This window comes from Podarcis cretensis, assembly GCF_951804945.1.
Source record: "Podarcis cretensis genome assembly, chromosome: 14".
In the NCBI taxonomy this organism is placed as follows: domain Eukaryota; kingdom Metazoa; phylum Chordata; class Lepidosauria; order Squamata; family Lacertidae; genus Podarcis; species Podarcis cretensis.
In genome coordinates this window covers 25,345,816-25,361,741 of record NC_137183.1, presented here as the reverse complement: position 1 = coordinate 25,361,741, position 15,926 = coordinate 25,345,816, and the positions used below count along the sequence as shown (strand labels likewise).

Below are 15,926 nucleotides of genomic sequence, written 5' to 3'. Positions count from 1 at the left end.
AACCCCAATTTTCTCTGCTTCCTGTTCTCCAGGGGGCTAGCTCTGCAGAGGCTCATTTTATTTATTAAATATATTTTTAGACAGCTTTGCAGGCAATGTGCATAACCCTGTCTCTAGGGTCAGAGGTGCTGAAAGTGGGACACACTGTTGCACAATGTCACAAAACCTTGGCCTCTTGGAGTGAACACCCAGCGTGTTCATTGTAAGCCATTGGGTGATGGGTGCTTGACAAACGTTAGATGTTGAACATTTTGGCCTCCCTTGGGCAAGAGCTACACATCTTATTCATTTTCCAAGTTCAAGCTGAGGTGAATTACTCAGACACAAAAGCCTTTAAATTCCGACTCTGTTCAACTTTCCTCCACCCCTCTCTTAGTTCTTTTTCTCTGACATGCTTAATCTTCGCCAAGACCCTCTTTTGTAGTTTTGCTTAAGCAATTAATGGAGAAGCAAGGTCTTTTCTTAGCTCAGAATATGCAGGGAAGATTTTAAGCAACACACTGATCATGTAATTAATTCTCAGTTGTAAATTCGTTTTGATGGTTTTAATGCTTTCCCAGAGGAAGAGGGCTGCTTTTATTCTACACCGAGTAGCACAGCCGGGTGAGAAACAGTTGAAGTAAGAAAGGGGCTGTGAAGAAAAAGGGGTCTCCTCCCTCTGCTTAGTTCAGGATGAGAAGGAAAGGTTGAGAGGACAGATTTGTCATACAGGCAGGGAATTTTCGCCTTAATTTTAAACAAAGGCTTCTGAGCTCAGGGTATCAAGTCACTGATGCCCATCTTGAGTGAGCCAGTTGAAAATTGGCTTAAGAGGACCACGTTGCCAAAGAAGTCGCAATCAAAATAATAATATTCACCAAAAGTGGAATGCAGAACAACTGGAGTGAAATGGATTGTTCAATACAATGCAGCCTTGAGACTCTTACCAAAATGCACGTTGTGTGAAGCTGCCCTGGTATCTAGTCCAGAAGCTTCAACTAGTGCAGAACACAGTAGACAGACTGCTCAAAGGGGCAGGTTACTGACAATGGGCTACTCCACATGTGTTTGCCGATTTGCTATTGGGTCTGGTTCAAGGTTCTTGTGTTCATTCACAAAGCTCTAAACAAGTTGGACCCAAAGTATCTTAAGGAACGTATAATTCCTTATGCTCCACTTCAATCACTGAGATCCTCTGATGAGGCACTTCTTGTGGTTTCCTACATCCCTAAGGTTCAGTCAACCTTTGTTAGGAACCAAGTGTGGCAGGCCCTGCCCTGTAGAAGTCCCTACCCATAGACACTGGGCAGGATTCATCCATGTCTTCTTTTAGAACTTCTCTGAAAACTACAATTTTGACATGCCTTTGCAATATTTTTCTTTTTAAGAATGGTATAATCTATGTTGTATACCGCCTTGTTATACTTGCATGAAAATGCAAATTATAAATGCTTAGGTAAATAAATAAAATGCAGTGTGATCCAAGAAAAGACAGGCAAGTCCATAGGCTTAAACTTTCCCCTGCCTAATCATGTACAAATATGAGGCTTGTGTCCAATTTTAAAAGTGTATGGGAGACAGATCTTCAGTCTTGCAGCTTATTTCTAGCCCCTAGACCAGAGCTTTCCAAACTTTTCATGTTGGTGACACACTTTTTAGACATATTCTTGACACAATAATTCTGTTTTATTAGCAAACCAGAGGTTAAACTAACCCCTTTCCAGCCCCAGGAGAAGCACGGAGAGCATTCAGGTGACACACCTACACACTGCAGCCGACACACTAATGTGTTGCAACACACAGTTTGGAAATCTCCGCCCTAGGCCTCTACTAGGAGAGCACAGTGGTCATGTAAGAATACAGTAGTTTCCCATCACTCTGATAAATTATAGTTTAGGCCAGAAGCTAACCCAGATTAACCAGCAGTCCACTCATATGTTCACTGGATTTCTTAGCCCTTGTTATGTTATATACAGATTGATAGAGACAGATGTAGATTCATATGGCTATTAATATAGATACGGACCCCCATATGACTCTTAGGATGTCCTTCAGCATAAATCGGTGACTTCATTTTAACTTGATCTCTGAGTCGCAGGCAGTCCAGATAGTCTGCAACAAGAAGATTTAATGTTGTGTTTGCTAAAGTGTGTCATCACCACGTTTTTGTAGCACAATCTAAGATGTGTAAACAAAGTCAGCAGGATGCATATCCAGCTGCCAGATGATATTCTTCACAGTTCCAGGTTGCAAGAACAGGCTTGCCCTAGAATATCTTGGTATTTTGTGTGTGTGTGTGTGTGTGTGTGTGTGTGTGTGTGTGTGTTTTAAATTCTGTTGCCATGAAGAATTGGCCAGAAGTAAGAGAGAGCCAGGCAAAGCACTGGGTGACCCTACTAGATCTCTAAGCATAGGCCTCACTTTTCCTCATTGGAAGCAGTGTGCTGTGACCTGTGCCAAGGCAGGAGAAGGCTACATGGAGCTACAAGCTGGCAAGCACATGTGCCCAAACCTGTGTGTACAGAGATAACATCTAGGGAGGGAAGCATTTGTAGGGAACAAACAATGATTGGGAGGGTTCAGCATCCCCAGCCATCTGCTAGGATGTTCTTATGGGGAAAACACATGGATGAGCAGCCTGTGTTTGCCTTGTAGTGTATAGTTTTGAAGTAGCCAGTGTTGTGTCCTGGGCTGGGTGTCCTGGGTGACAATTCCCATCGTCCCTGACTAGCTGGAGCTGATGGGAATTGTGGCCTGCCACATGTAGAGGACACCATATTGCTAATCCTTGGTTTATTTCCATCCTTAGTGATATGGCTGTGTGGACTGTTGCTGATGGAAGTTGTAGTTCAAAACATCTAGAGGGGCCCCAGGATGGGGGAGCCTGTTTCAAAGGATATGAATTTCTGAAAATGTCTCTTTCTGTGCTATATTTTGCCTCTCTTATAAGCAGCTTTGCAGTTCCAAGAACTTTCAAGTGACCTGAAGGAACCTTCCACCAAAGTGCTAAAAGCAGAAGTGTAGGTTTCTGTTGTTTTAAGTCTTGAAATAGAATATTCATAATGAATACCATAGGTTTCCAGGTTACCTCTCCAGACGGTTTGAGTGCCTGAATTTCAAACTTTGCTGTGCTGAAAGATATTACCAAACATCTTACAATAATCTTCCTACAACCCACATTGTCTGGGACAATTTTAGGACATACAAACCTTATGCATTTGTGTTTTTCTTTTCTCCCCCACCCCCTTGCCTTTCTTTTCCTTAATCCTCCCAGGAATCTGATAAAAAAGGCTTGATAGAAAGAATCCACATGGTTCAAGACATTGTTATAACAGTCCAAACACTTTTGGAGGAAATCGCATCTTTTGCAGAGAGGATAAAGAAGTAAGTGCAAGTGTTGCTCCCATGCTCTGAAATGTTTCTGAATGCCATGACTGAAAACAAAAGATTGAACTGGGAAGTGCTGGAAGCAAATATCAAATGGCAGAATACTCATTTATTGCACTGTGTTTTCAGTTCACTGGTGATGACACCCATCGTTGTAACAATTCATTCATTTCTCTTTCGGTCTCTTTCATGCAAATTATGCATGGAAGCTTCTGAAAAAGCATGCTTCGGTTTATCTCTGGACATTGTTTCCAGTCTCTCTGGAAACTGTTTTGAGACCTGTGCTCGTGGATTTTCCAAAACTACCTCTCTCTCCCTTGGCCCCAGCAGAGGAGCACAAAATGATACAGCAGTAAGCTCCAACATTGCCTTCTTTGCCCCATCACTATCAATAGGGGCAGCTGATCTGAGTAAGTATGTTGTGTGTGTTCACTGACACTACCTTAGCTCTGCCAATCTCATCCATCTCATCTTCTGTAAAAATATCCTGATCCAGAAGCAGCTAAAGGCTTTATTTGGGAAACTAAGATGGGGCAGAGTCCCTTAGACTGATTTCAGGATAGTTCAGATGAACTGAGACCAAATTATTGTCTTGTGCTTCTGAAATGCTATTTCACGCCTGCAAGAAGCCTCCAGGCCTGGTTCCTAACAGTGACATCCCTCTGACCTACCCTTGTGTTTCTGTGTTACTATTTAACAACTGAGCCCTACTGTAAATGGGAAACAGAAGAAGAGTCCTGCTGACTCGAGCCAAACGCCCAGCCTATCAAATCCAGCATTCTGTTTGCATAGTGACAAACCATATGCCTCTGGGAAACCCACAAGCAGGACTTAAGTGCAACAGCATGCTCTCTCCACTTGTGATTTCCATCCAGCAACTTGTAATCAGAGGCATGCTTCCCCCAACAGCAGAGGGGGAAGTAGCTATGCATAGCCTTATCCTTCATGAATTTGTCTTATCTTCTTTTAAAGCCTTCTAAGTTGGTGACCATCAAGTTGGGAGGAAGAGTGAAAAGCAAGCGACCTTGGTTGCCTTTTAGTTACACCTACTAATTTGCTTTAATCCAGGGATGAGGAACCTGGGGTCTTCAGATGTTGCTGGACTACAACTCCCATCATCCCTGACCATTGGCATTACTGGATGGGGCTGTTGGGAGTTAGGCTCCAACCCTATTTGGAGGGCTACAGGTTGTCCACCCCTGTTTTACTTCTTTACATATGTACCATCCCACATATTTTCCAAGGATCTCAGAACATCTTATGTATGGTTCCTACTCAGTCTGTCATCCTTCCAACTTACAGCTTCCAGTCCTGCTTAGTCTCAGTGGCAAAACTGTGTAATATACACTGGGCCACTCTCTGGCATGGCTTATCCCCCAAGAAGCAAAGAGTGATTACATCTTCTCTCTCTCTCATGCACTGGCACAACTGTGTGACCTTCCTCTTTGAAACACACAAATTGAGGCTTGTCAACAGTTCCGCTCTTTAAAAGAACAGCCGTGTGGGGTCTAAAAATGCAACAGATCCATGTGTGTTGTTATTCTGCAACATCTGTCCCAGCTGTGCGGGAAATGGCCAAGGGATGGCCTTGCCTGTGAACAGAGGGCTGTGTTCTCCTTGCAGCTGGATGGCAGGAAGGCCTGGGACGCAGGGTGACCCATATTCATTTTGATTACAATGATCCCTAAGAACTCACTGGGGCATTAATATGGCTGCCATCTCTAATCCTCCAGGAATCCCATTGTAACTCAATATTAAAGTTGCTAGGGACTGAGAGGGAAGGGGGAGAAGTCCACCAGTGTGGTTTTAGCGAGTGTCATGACGGTTTGGATAAGCGCTTCCATCTGCATAACCCTTCCTATCAAAGGGATCTTTAAATAGCTCTGTTCTGTTGGGGTTGGCAGACTTAAAAATATTTTCCATGTGTTTGTGGGCAAGTACGCTTTACCCCCTGCTTTAATTCAAATTGTAAGGCCTTCATTGAAGCTGAGAGAGGCATTATTTCCTCTCAGGCCCCCACCATACTTCCTTAAACAAAAAAAGAAATAAATAAAGACAAAGTGTTCTTCATGACTCAATTGGTGCTCCTCCATTTCAGCACATCTGATTGCACCAGCATCAGGCTTTGAAGATGTTTACATTGCATCCCTGTCTGGCTCTTGGGACTCTCCCTGGGAGATTCACCCTCCCCAAGATATACCTCTCTCCAGGCTGTTGCTGAACCATCATCACTGATTGTTGGCCATACTGGCTGGGGCTAAGGGGAGCTAGACCCCCAACTGTATCTGGAGACCTACTAGGTCAGGCCAATAACCCATATAGTCCATCATCCTGTTCTCACAGTGGCCTACCAGATGCCCCAATGGGAAGCTCACAAACAGAACCTGAGCACAAGAGCTCCCCTCTTGCAATTCCCAGCCACTGGTATTCAAAGGCAGCCCCGTCCCATGACACTAAAGCTAGCATATTCCTATCATGGCTCCATAAATTTATCTGTTCCCCCTTGATTGTGCTTTTACCCCCAGACCAAGTGCCACACAACAAAGCAACTCTCATGGAAACTGTTAGAAGCAGGGTCTCCTTCAATTTCCAGCAGGGCTTTTTGACTTAGCTGCTATTGTGGGGTGGAAACAAAGGGTCACTTCCTCTAAGAAAATTCATTGTAAGGGATCGGTTTGCCCTCCCAGCAGCAGTTTTCACTACTGGTAATAGATTGGTCCCTGCAGAAGACAATGGAGAAGTCATCTCCATCAGAGTTGTGTGAATACAAAAGTGCTCATGCTTTGATGAGTACACAATTAGACTGCTTGGGGTGGGGGAGAGATAACATTGGAGGTGCACATGAAGATGCCACTTTTCCTAGGAAAGTGAAGGTGTTACTTCATGCTTGTTTACTAGGCCATACCTGGAGATGGCAGGGACTTGCCTTAGCGGCAGCTATAACAACTAGATTTAGCCCAAATGTGTGAACTGGCCTTGTGTTTGAATCTGCATGTGGTGCTGTTATCTGTGGTGGCCTGTTCACATCTGCACGTCATTGAGCAAAGCTCTAACATGTGCGGTTCAGCTGTATATCTCATTGGTTTCCAAGGAAATGAAAGTCAGAACATGTAGCCTTCACTTTTGCATCCCAGTGGCATTCTCTTGTTGAATGGAATACCATTCGAGTCATGGCTGCATTTGCAAAATGTGAAATATCTGTGAACACGAAACAACAAACTTCTCTCTTCTTGATTTTCCCTGTTTTTCCACAGCACATTCAACTGGACAGTTCCTTTCCTCTCTAGCCTGGCCTGTTTAGTCCTTGCAGTAGTCATGATCACCCTGTATTACATACCACTAAGGTACATCGTTTTAATCTGGGGTAAGTTGGTCATCATACATTTAAAGCACTATGGTACGGAAGGAAGTCAAAGCTCATTTTGAGCAAATAATATAAGTTGTGAATATGTGTATTGAACTGAAATGAAATATGGAAAACTCAATAAAAATTATGATGATAATAAATAAATAAATAAATAAATAAATAAATAAAGCACTATGGTACCACTCTGAAGAGTCATTGCCCCCCCTTCAGCTCTGGGAGCTATGAGTTGGTAGGCCCTTATTCTCCTCACAGACCTACTCTTCCCAGAGTTCCGTGGAAAGAGGATCTGCTTTTTAAACCACTCTGGAAATTGTAGCTCTGTATGTTGTCACTGAAATAGGCAGTTTTGTGCAGTTTCCCCTTGTATATATGTGGTTTTGTATACGTTATTTGGGCTAGAAAACCCCATCACAAATTCAGAGATGTGTGAATATTGGAGGATAACTGTATTTCAATTCATATATGGCTTTGGACATTGCAAATTAGGTAGGTCTGCATTAAAAATGTGAATCAAACTGAATTCCTGTCTCCCATCCCTAGCCTTGTCAATTAGGAATGGCCCATGAATTTAAATTGTTATTCTCCCTAATGAGAATGCACAGAATGGAAGGGGACACTCACAACTTGGTATATTTTGCAATGGGTCATCCCCTCCCCAAGGCCAAAATGTAGCCAGAAATGCCACCCTTAAGTTCTGAGTGATGGCCGTTCTTGCTTCTCTGCTCCCCCCCCCTTTTTTTGAACAATGGGACTTTTCATTGCCGAGACAAGCCGGCTTGCTTTGTAATAAACCTCCCACCACTTCCTTTAAGGAAAGATGTTTGTGAATTATTCCACATGACAGCAACACGTGTCTGGCTTGTCTGTATTTTCGCACTATTTTTTTCTTGTTAAACTCCTCCTTTCTTTCCTGCATGAGCAAGTAAGGCCTTTTATATAGTGTGATGTGTCTGTTTTATCACCGCCTTTTTTAAAAAAAAAATCAAAACAAACAAAACCATGTTTTATGTTGGTGTTTTCATTCGCAGGCATAAATAAATTTACTAAGAAGCTTAGAAACCCTTATGCCATTGACAATAATGAGTTGCTCGACTTCCTCTCCAGGGTGCCATCTGATGTTCAAAGGGTAAGTAATGAATGGCTGCATCCAACAGAGACACCAGCCCAAAGAGCCACCAGGTGCAGTGCTGGAGGAACACACGAAAGGGACATTTGGGCTAGAGGAGATAAGGCATCTGAAGAAACCATAAACCAGGGTGTGAAGGGAAAGGAGGAGGCGGACACAGGAAAAGGGAGGGATGAAAACCCAAATGGAAAGGAATTGTATCCCCCAAAGCGCTCTCTTTCTAAAACGGTCACAGACCCACTTCTCCCAGCCACCTTTGCTCTGATTTTAACATTATTTCATTTGGGCTTCCCACGCTCGAAGCTCCTGCCTCACTCTGTGTCATGGGCAGGGCAGCCCTGAACTGGTGTCTGAAGGGTTCAGCAAGACTTTACAACAGTATTGACCCTTAGACGCTGTTTAAGTTCTGCTTTAAGCAGCAAAACATCTCTGGCTCCTGGTTTGTTTTAAAAGGCATGTGAACTTGACATCCTTTTATGCCATTTGACGAACAGCTCTTGACCAGAAGCATCAAGGTCCAACAGGCTAGTCATTAGAGGAAACCCTCTGGGCAGACAGAATCCCCGTTTATCTCTGTTTGCTTCTGCCCAGTCTACAAAGTCATTAAGCTTAAGTGTATTTTCTGCTCTCGCTGTCTGCACCAATTCTTTCTTGTAGAAGATGCAGGATTTGTACTGGCGGCATGCATTAATATTTATATACAGAAATAAGTTGCTTTCCTGTTTTTCTGTTTAGGTTGCATTTCAGGTTTTGCATTTATGAATTTTGCTTGAGTGGTTTCTCTTATCCTTGGTGGCCTTTGAGCAGGGGCAGTGAACCTCAGACCCAGGGGACGAATGTGGCCCTCCAGGCCCCTTTATCTACCCATATCCCCAAAGCTTGGACTTCTTGCAATTAGGATGGGGAAATGCACTGGCAAGTGTGTGATAACTTTTGCCCTGATGCAGCAACATCTAAACTCCCTACCAACACATCAAAATGAATATTCAATAAACAGGTCATCTGGAAGCACCCTAACAGAGGCAGACAGTTTACCATTGCCTACCTTTTAGAAGACATCTGAAGGCAGCCCTGTTTAGGGAAGTTTTTAATGTTTGATGCTTAATCGTGTTTTTAATACTCTGTTGGGAGCCACCCAAAGTGGCTGGAGAAACCCAGCCAGATGGGCGACATATTATTGTTGTTGTTGTTGTTACCTAGAATTGTTGCATACATTTCCTATTCCTTCCACCAAGACAACATTTTGGGGTGGTTCTTTGTTGCATACATTTCCTAATCCTTCCACAAACACAACATTCGGTGGTGGTTCTGTTTTCGATTTGTTGTGTTGTTTTTTTTAAAGTGTGGAGCTGGAGAGAGGAAGATGTCATTATTGTGTTTTGACCTGGATAAATTCTAGATGAGTAGCTGTGTAAGTCTGTCGCTGAAGCATAAGACAGAGAGTCTCATGACACTTTAATTTAAATGCCAATACACTTATTTTTGGAGGAGGTTTTGTACACAGAAGACCACTTCATGAAATTCATGAAGCTAATTCATGAAGGTCCAACTGGGTTTGGGAACAACCATTTTGCAAGGTGAGACCTCCAGGTATAGGGTGGTATATTAATTAATTTGCTTAATTAAATGCGAAATTTAAAGAGAATGGTTGTATGCTTTGAAAGAGAGATTCTATACACAAGTCAATCTGTCAGAGTGAATAAGGTCCAGTCACAAAGGGTCAACAGGACCGGGAACATCCAAGTTTAGATAAAGTTTGGCTTTACTGTGTCAAACCAAAATAACTTGTATTAGTGACCTTGTGGCTTGCATTTAATGAAATAAGGTTTTGTTCAGACATCTTGCTTTGGGTTTCCTTTATTGTTATTGTTGAGTATGTTATTGTTGAATATGCCTGAGAGTGATATTCAACCAAATCATTGTGCGGGTGCAAGATTATCACTAGCACTAACGTATCCCACTTTGCACCCCCACATGTCTGCCCTGCACAATCCCCAAATCTGCTCTAGGGGTTGGGGGAACCCAAGAACAGATTTAGGGGGCATACAGGGGAAGGAGAAGGGAAGAAAGTTCCATTGCACAGTAATAATTCCTTGTGCTGATGGAACACTTCCCTTAGCACTGCTCTGAATACAGCTGTAATGGATGGAAGCAAATAAGAAATGATAATTGTAGACACTATGTTGAGTATTGTAAACAAATGTAGACACTATGTTCTCCAAATTCTGAAAGCGCTACACTTGCCACATGACATGGTGGGAGGGGGTCCCATTCCTTTATCAAACTCCATGAAAGAGAACTAAAAATAAAATGGAACGAGGCCTTTTCTGCCAAATGCCAAAGTCAGGTGGAAGACCCCTCTCCCCGCCTCCCGCTCAGTTGCATCTCATTAGGAAAAAAAAATCTGGTTTTAATATTTTGGTTTTCAAGAAATGATGCATGACTTTTCAAATCCTTCCTGCAATTAATCCCCCATGTTACTGTGTTTAGAAAATGATTCATTACTTTTGAACCTTCCTTAGTTTTTCCCTCGGTTTTCCTTGGGGAGCCATTAATGCACAGCGCAGTGAGCTTGGGTTACCTTGTTGCAAACGTGACGTCTGTTTGTTTTTACAGGTGCAACGTGCTGAATTGAAACCATACAGTGGCTCTAGTCCCATTAGGAAGAAACGGAGCGCTCTGTAGGATATGAAGCTTGGAATGCGTCATGTGCGTGCACACACACATAGACAGACACACTCCGTTGCAAATGTACACTCAGGGTACCCTCTCCTGCCCTCTCCTGATCAGTCCAGTGCTGTGGTCCCTGCCTTGTGTCCAAGATGTTTCATCTGCAAGACATGCATCAACATATATAGATATATCCTGTGTATCTGACTCTTTTCCCAAGCACATTGATATGCCCCTGTAAGAACCAAGTGAGAACTGTAGAACCTGGAATGGCTTTCAGTGTGGATTTTGGAGTCAAAACCATACAAGGGACTTCCTCTGATTTTTGTATCATAGAAAAACAATCTTTCTCTTTTTGCTTCGCACAGCAGATCAACAAAGCTGATATGAAATGTTCTGGGTTACTTTACTTTTTAAAACATATCCAGCAGATTGGCATCGAGACAGAAGAAAAGAGTCATTGTTAGGCCAAATGACAGTGTGTAGATGGTATTCAACTCTCAATTAGTGAGTCTTTGGTGCCCAACTTCGGCTTTAAGCAATGTACAGTTTGATAAATTGTTCTATCATAATTACGAGAAATTGCTTAGTGCTGTAGCAGTCTCGATTTTTTCTCACCCAGCAGTTGCTGCTGATGTTTATTCATTTTAAACTGTTTGTACCTGCTGCTGTTCTTGCGAGGAGTCTTTTGCTGGCAACAGACTTCCTTCAATCAGCCACTCAACAGGAATACCAGAAGCAAATCTTCTCTGGACCCTATGGATTTCCGATTTTACCTTCTAAAATTCCATCTTATCAAACTCTTTGTCCCTTCCCGCCACACCTTAATCTTAAGACTTGCCAACACTACATATGCAAAGTATTTTTTATAACCTTATATGCATTGATTTGCATCACGCCAAAGGAAATGCTATAACAAAAATGCCTGTGATATTTTTTTTAATGAGCTATTTTAAAAATGTGCAATCTGGATGGTGGTTGTGTTGCATTATACATTGCTAGTCGCATTTAGAGGACTGAAGTGACTTTTGAGTTCTAGTCTGTCTTGCAAACAGGGGAAATTATGCCTGAAAAGCAGAAGAGAAGAAAACATGGTTGTGGAATCCAGAGTTGTGTGTGTTCATCAAATCCCCTGAATGTATTTTGGTAATTCCTTTGATGCCATGCATTGGTCAAGAGTGGAGACAGTGAAACTTTTCCAGCTAGTGGGCTGGGTTCTCAGGCCACTCGACACCCACAGATCATTTTGACAGTTGGGCAGGGCTGCAGAACCTGCCAATCACCATGATGTTGGGTGAAGTGCTTCCATTGTCAAGCTGCATGGGCAAAGGCACTGATGACCAGCTGATTGGCAGAGCTCTGTAAGGACCACTGATTAGACTGCAAACCCTACTTCCTTTGCCTACGCAGTTTGTCTTCAAATCATGTGGGTAAAGGCACAGGCCTTTGCAACCACTGGCAGTCAGTGGATCAGTAGTGCTTCCAAGCCCTGTTTTTGGTAGGGAGCAAAATCTTTACCTGACCAAAACCTGATCATAAGTCATTAGGTGTAAGACAGGAGACCATGGTTGGAGAAAAAAGCATTGTGGGTGAATTAGGACCCCCTGCTGGGTTTAATTAGGCTCATAGGCTGAAAATTCCTAATTGCTGGTTCCCAAAAGCAGCCTTTTCCACTCTAGGCTGGGTCCCAGATGTTGTTAGACTACAACCCCTGCTAGAATTGCCCAGGGACAATGGGAGTTGTAGTCCAGTAAATGAGGAGTGTGTGCTGAAGGAGACTTTTGAGAGTCCCATGGACTGCAAGAAGATCAAACCTCTCCATTCTTAAGGAAATCAGCCCTGAGTGCTCTCTGGAAGGACAGATCATGAAGCGGAGGCTCCAATACTTTGGCCACCTCATGAGAAGAGAAGACTCCCTGGAAAAGACCCTGATGTTGGGAAAGATGGGGGGCACAAGGAGAAGGGGACGACAGAGGACGAAATGGTTGGACAGTGTTCTTGAAGCTACCAGCATGAGTTTGACCAAACTGTGGGAGGCAGTGGAAGACAGGAGTACCTGGTGTGCTCTGGTCCATGGGGTCGCGAAGAGTCGGACACGACTAAACGACTAAACAACAACAACAATTGAGGAGTGTGGTTGAGGAAGGCAAATCTAGAGGCAAAATTCTTGCTTTGTATATGAAAAGGCTATAATGATTCAGTTCCCAGGCAAGCCTTATCCTTCAAGAGGAAAGGCAAGAGGGAACATAACTTTTTAAAAAGTTATTATTTAAAAACAAAGAACTCTGGTGGGGATGGGGGGGGGGAATGGATTCCGTTTGCAATTAAAGGTGAACCTCCCTAATGTGCACTTTCTAAAACAATATACATACTGAAACACAGGCAGCTTTCAGAATTTGCATTTCTCTGAATACAAAAATGCATATATTAGGGGAAGGTGGGCATACGAGTGCATATATTAATGAAAATAATATACAAAAATGCCTTATACTGGGGAAAATTGTTTGGGAACATGTGTATATTTGTCAAAGCTGCATAGAAAAATGTGTATGTGTATATATTAGGAGAAACACTGGTGAATAAGGGTTTTTTTAAATTGCAAATTGCTGCTGAAATGTGGAAAGCAGAATATAAGATGGTTAAAGCAAGAAAACCAGGATTGACAGATTTATGCATTCCTACATGAGATGGCGGGATGCGGGTGGCACTGTGGGTTAAACCATTGAGCCTAGGGCTTGCTGATCAGAAGGTCGGCGGTTCGAATCCCCATGATAGGGTGAGCTCCCATTGCTCGGTCCCAGCTCCTGCCAATCTAGCAGTTCAAAAGCACGAAGTGCAAGTAGATAAATAGGTACCGCTCCAGCGGGAAGGTAAACGGCGTTTCTGTGTGCTGCTCTGGTTCGCCAGAAGCGGCTTAGTCATGCTGGCCACATGACCCGGAAGCTGTACGCTGGCTCCCTCAGCCAGTAAAGTGAAATGAGCGCCGCAACCCCAGAGTCATTCTCGACTGGGCCTAACGGTCAGGGGTCCCTTTACCTTTACATGAGACGGCCAGTGTGGAATGTAATCTCCTTTATGCCCAATATGTGAGATTCCAAAGTGGGTTTCTTCTTGACTAGCTTTGGAATACTGGTCTAAATGGGTCTTTCTATGATCCTGCAAGCCAATTCTTACATCCTTAAGTTCCTGTGAAGCAGCAGAGTGAAGCAGGTGAAGAAACATCACATTGGGATGAGGACAACTCTGGAAAGTTTCTTAGCAGAGGATGATTGAATTCCTTCAGCTGATCCAAGACTGGTTCACTGAAAGCTGTGGGGCGTGTTACAAAGACAGCAGGTCTCCAAATCCATATCTGAGAACATTTCTGCCTTGGATAGAAATATCCTGGGTCTTGATATCCATTTGTTATTCCTAGACCCACATGCATAATGCATGCCATGAAAATTCATACCAGATCACTTGATGTTGGATCCACTTGCTTTCCATCAGATGTATCCAGTTACTTTGAGCAGCTTTCTGTGGGTTTGGTTTATGGGAGATTCCTTTTTTTATATACAGAAAACATTTTGATGGCACAATAAATATCAACGTGGAATATATTTTATTTCAAAGTAAAGGGTCATCTTCTTTTTGCATGAGTTAAGGGTTTTATTTCATCCAAATCCAGCCAAGATGTGTGTATTTGTGTGTTTGCCTCTATAGCTGTGTTCATTTGCAATCTGATCCAGTAGTGCCTTATGGGGGAGAAGCAGAATATGTATGGCTTACCCATTGACTTCAGTAGAGGACCGTTCTCCATTTGTATTCCACTGAAGTGAACGGAGAAGGCTACTGAAATGTAATGTGATGGTAAAATAAATGTAATAATCCTCATAGAGTGAATATGCATGGGGAAATATGGGCTTTGTCAGACTGGGGGCATAAATTGAAGGGCAGTGTTTATTTGTTTTTTAAGATAAGAAAATTCATTTTGAAAAATCCCAAAGCAGCATGAAGACGAGGGAGTTGCAAACAGGATGTAACCTAAGACATGCCAGTCTAAACATCAAGGAGACAGAGAAGTAAACTGGTGGGTTAAATAGACAGGGATAGTCCAAGAATGTGGAGGTCCCTAACTCTTATCAGTCTTAAATCATGCATACCCATCTTATAAAAGATGAGTTGCACGGAAACTTCCAACAAAGGAAGACCTAGCCATGGTGATAATTCTTCACGTATTTGAAAGAATTGCCATTGGCAATTTGTGTGGATTTCTACTGCAGTTCAGTACTTCTGAATCCTGCTCAAAAACAGTGGCATCCATATTAAAAGTCTGCCAATTTTTTTTTGACAAATCAGTGGAGTGTTCCACCTGCAACACAATGGTTTTTTCTTCTTCTTTTCGTGACGATCATACATTCTTGCGATATCTGTGTCCTTGCAAAGCTTTGATGTGAAAATGTTGGTATTTTGGCATCTCTTCAAATCCCATAATGTTGTGCAGAGATAAATACTGCAAGCACCAAGGCATACTATGGATATATTTGTACAACTATGCAGCCAGTGATAAGAATGGCAACAACCAGGACTACAAATCCCATGATGCATTGTGCTCTCACATAACATGCAGCTGACAACGTTGAAGGAAAGGTAATGAAACAGAAGCAGTGAAAATTTGAAAAAGCAGAAAGAAATATCTATGGCTACTGCTAAATTTGCTTATCATGGTTTGGAAGGCTATGCTGTGAGAAGTATGATGGTGACATCCCAGTTGACAAATTTTGAGAAGCCTAAATTTGGTCAGCTCTCCAGGCACACTTTTAAAATGTGCTGAACTGCGGGAAACATTTTTTTCAGCAAATTTTCCCAAAGAGCACCTGTGCAACGAAACAGCAATGTCCTCAGAGGCATCACACGGTGGCAAGTTCAACTGTCATATGGTTTAAGACTTGCTTTGATCATAATCCTCTCCCCTTCTTCCACTTTCTCTCTCTTATCCCACCCACCAATATGTCTTAAGATCCCTTGGGCACATCTCAAACAGAGCAAGCTGCTTTCTAAGAAACAGAAAAGACTGGGGGGCGGGGTGAGTGAGGTGGAAAAGGAAGAAGGGAGGGGGGTTGGTTTCCTACCATTCCTGGCAGTGGATGACTTTACTGAAAGTCAAAGCCATCGGCTCACATTTATCACTGCCAGTCTTCCTCTGCATATTTTTTTTTTGGGGGGGGAGGGGGGTCTTCGCCATGCACTGTTAACGGTGATTGTCATGTAATTAAATCACTGCTCATCACGAGAGCCTATTTTTATGCTGAGATAAGCATCAGAAGTCTGCAGCAACGTCCCCCAGATCAATAAAGATGTTCCCTGTAGGATTACAAATAGACTGGGGTTGCGCAGGGCACTAGAATTAATTAGAAA

General features: G+C 42.8%; 1 protein-coding gene and 1 long non-coding RNA gene across 3 annotated transcripts in view; both read left to right on the top strand.

Annotated features, from left to right (window-relative positions):
* The window catches only part of LOC307203549, a 309,517-nt gene extending 295,356 nt beyond the window's left edge, over window positions 1–14,161 (top strand). Inside the window, exon 2 of the long non-coding RNA XR_013833281.1 lies at window positions 12,659–14,161. This is a non-coding gene — a long non-coding RNA (uncharacterized lncRNA). The remainder of the gene's footprint in view (window positions 1–12,658) is intronic.
* The window catches only part of MCTP2 (multiple C2 and transmembrane domain containing 2), a 116,143-nt gene extending 101,982 nt beyond the window's left edge, over window positions 1–14,161 (top strand). For both annotated transcript variants that reach the window (XM_079954235.1, XM_079954236.1), the window contains exons 20-23: window positions 3,254–3,363; window positions 6,621–6,730; window positions 7,762–7,859; window positions 10,476–14,161. In XM_079954235.1, the coding sequence (XP_079810361.1) occupies window positions 3,254–3,363; window positions 6,621–6,730; window positions 7,762–7,859; window positions 10,476–10,544 (387 nt within the window). In that variant the 3' untranslated portion in view covers window positions 10,545–14,161. The remainder of the gene's footprint in view (window positions 1–3,253; window positions 3,364–6,620; window positions 6,731–7,761; window positions 7,860–10,475) is intronic.
* Window positions 14,162–15,926: the final 1,765 nt, after the last annotated feature.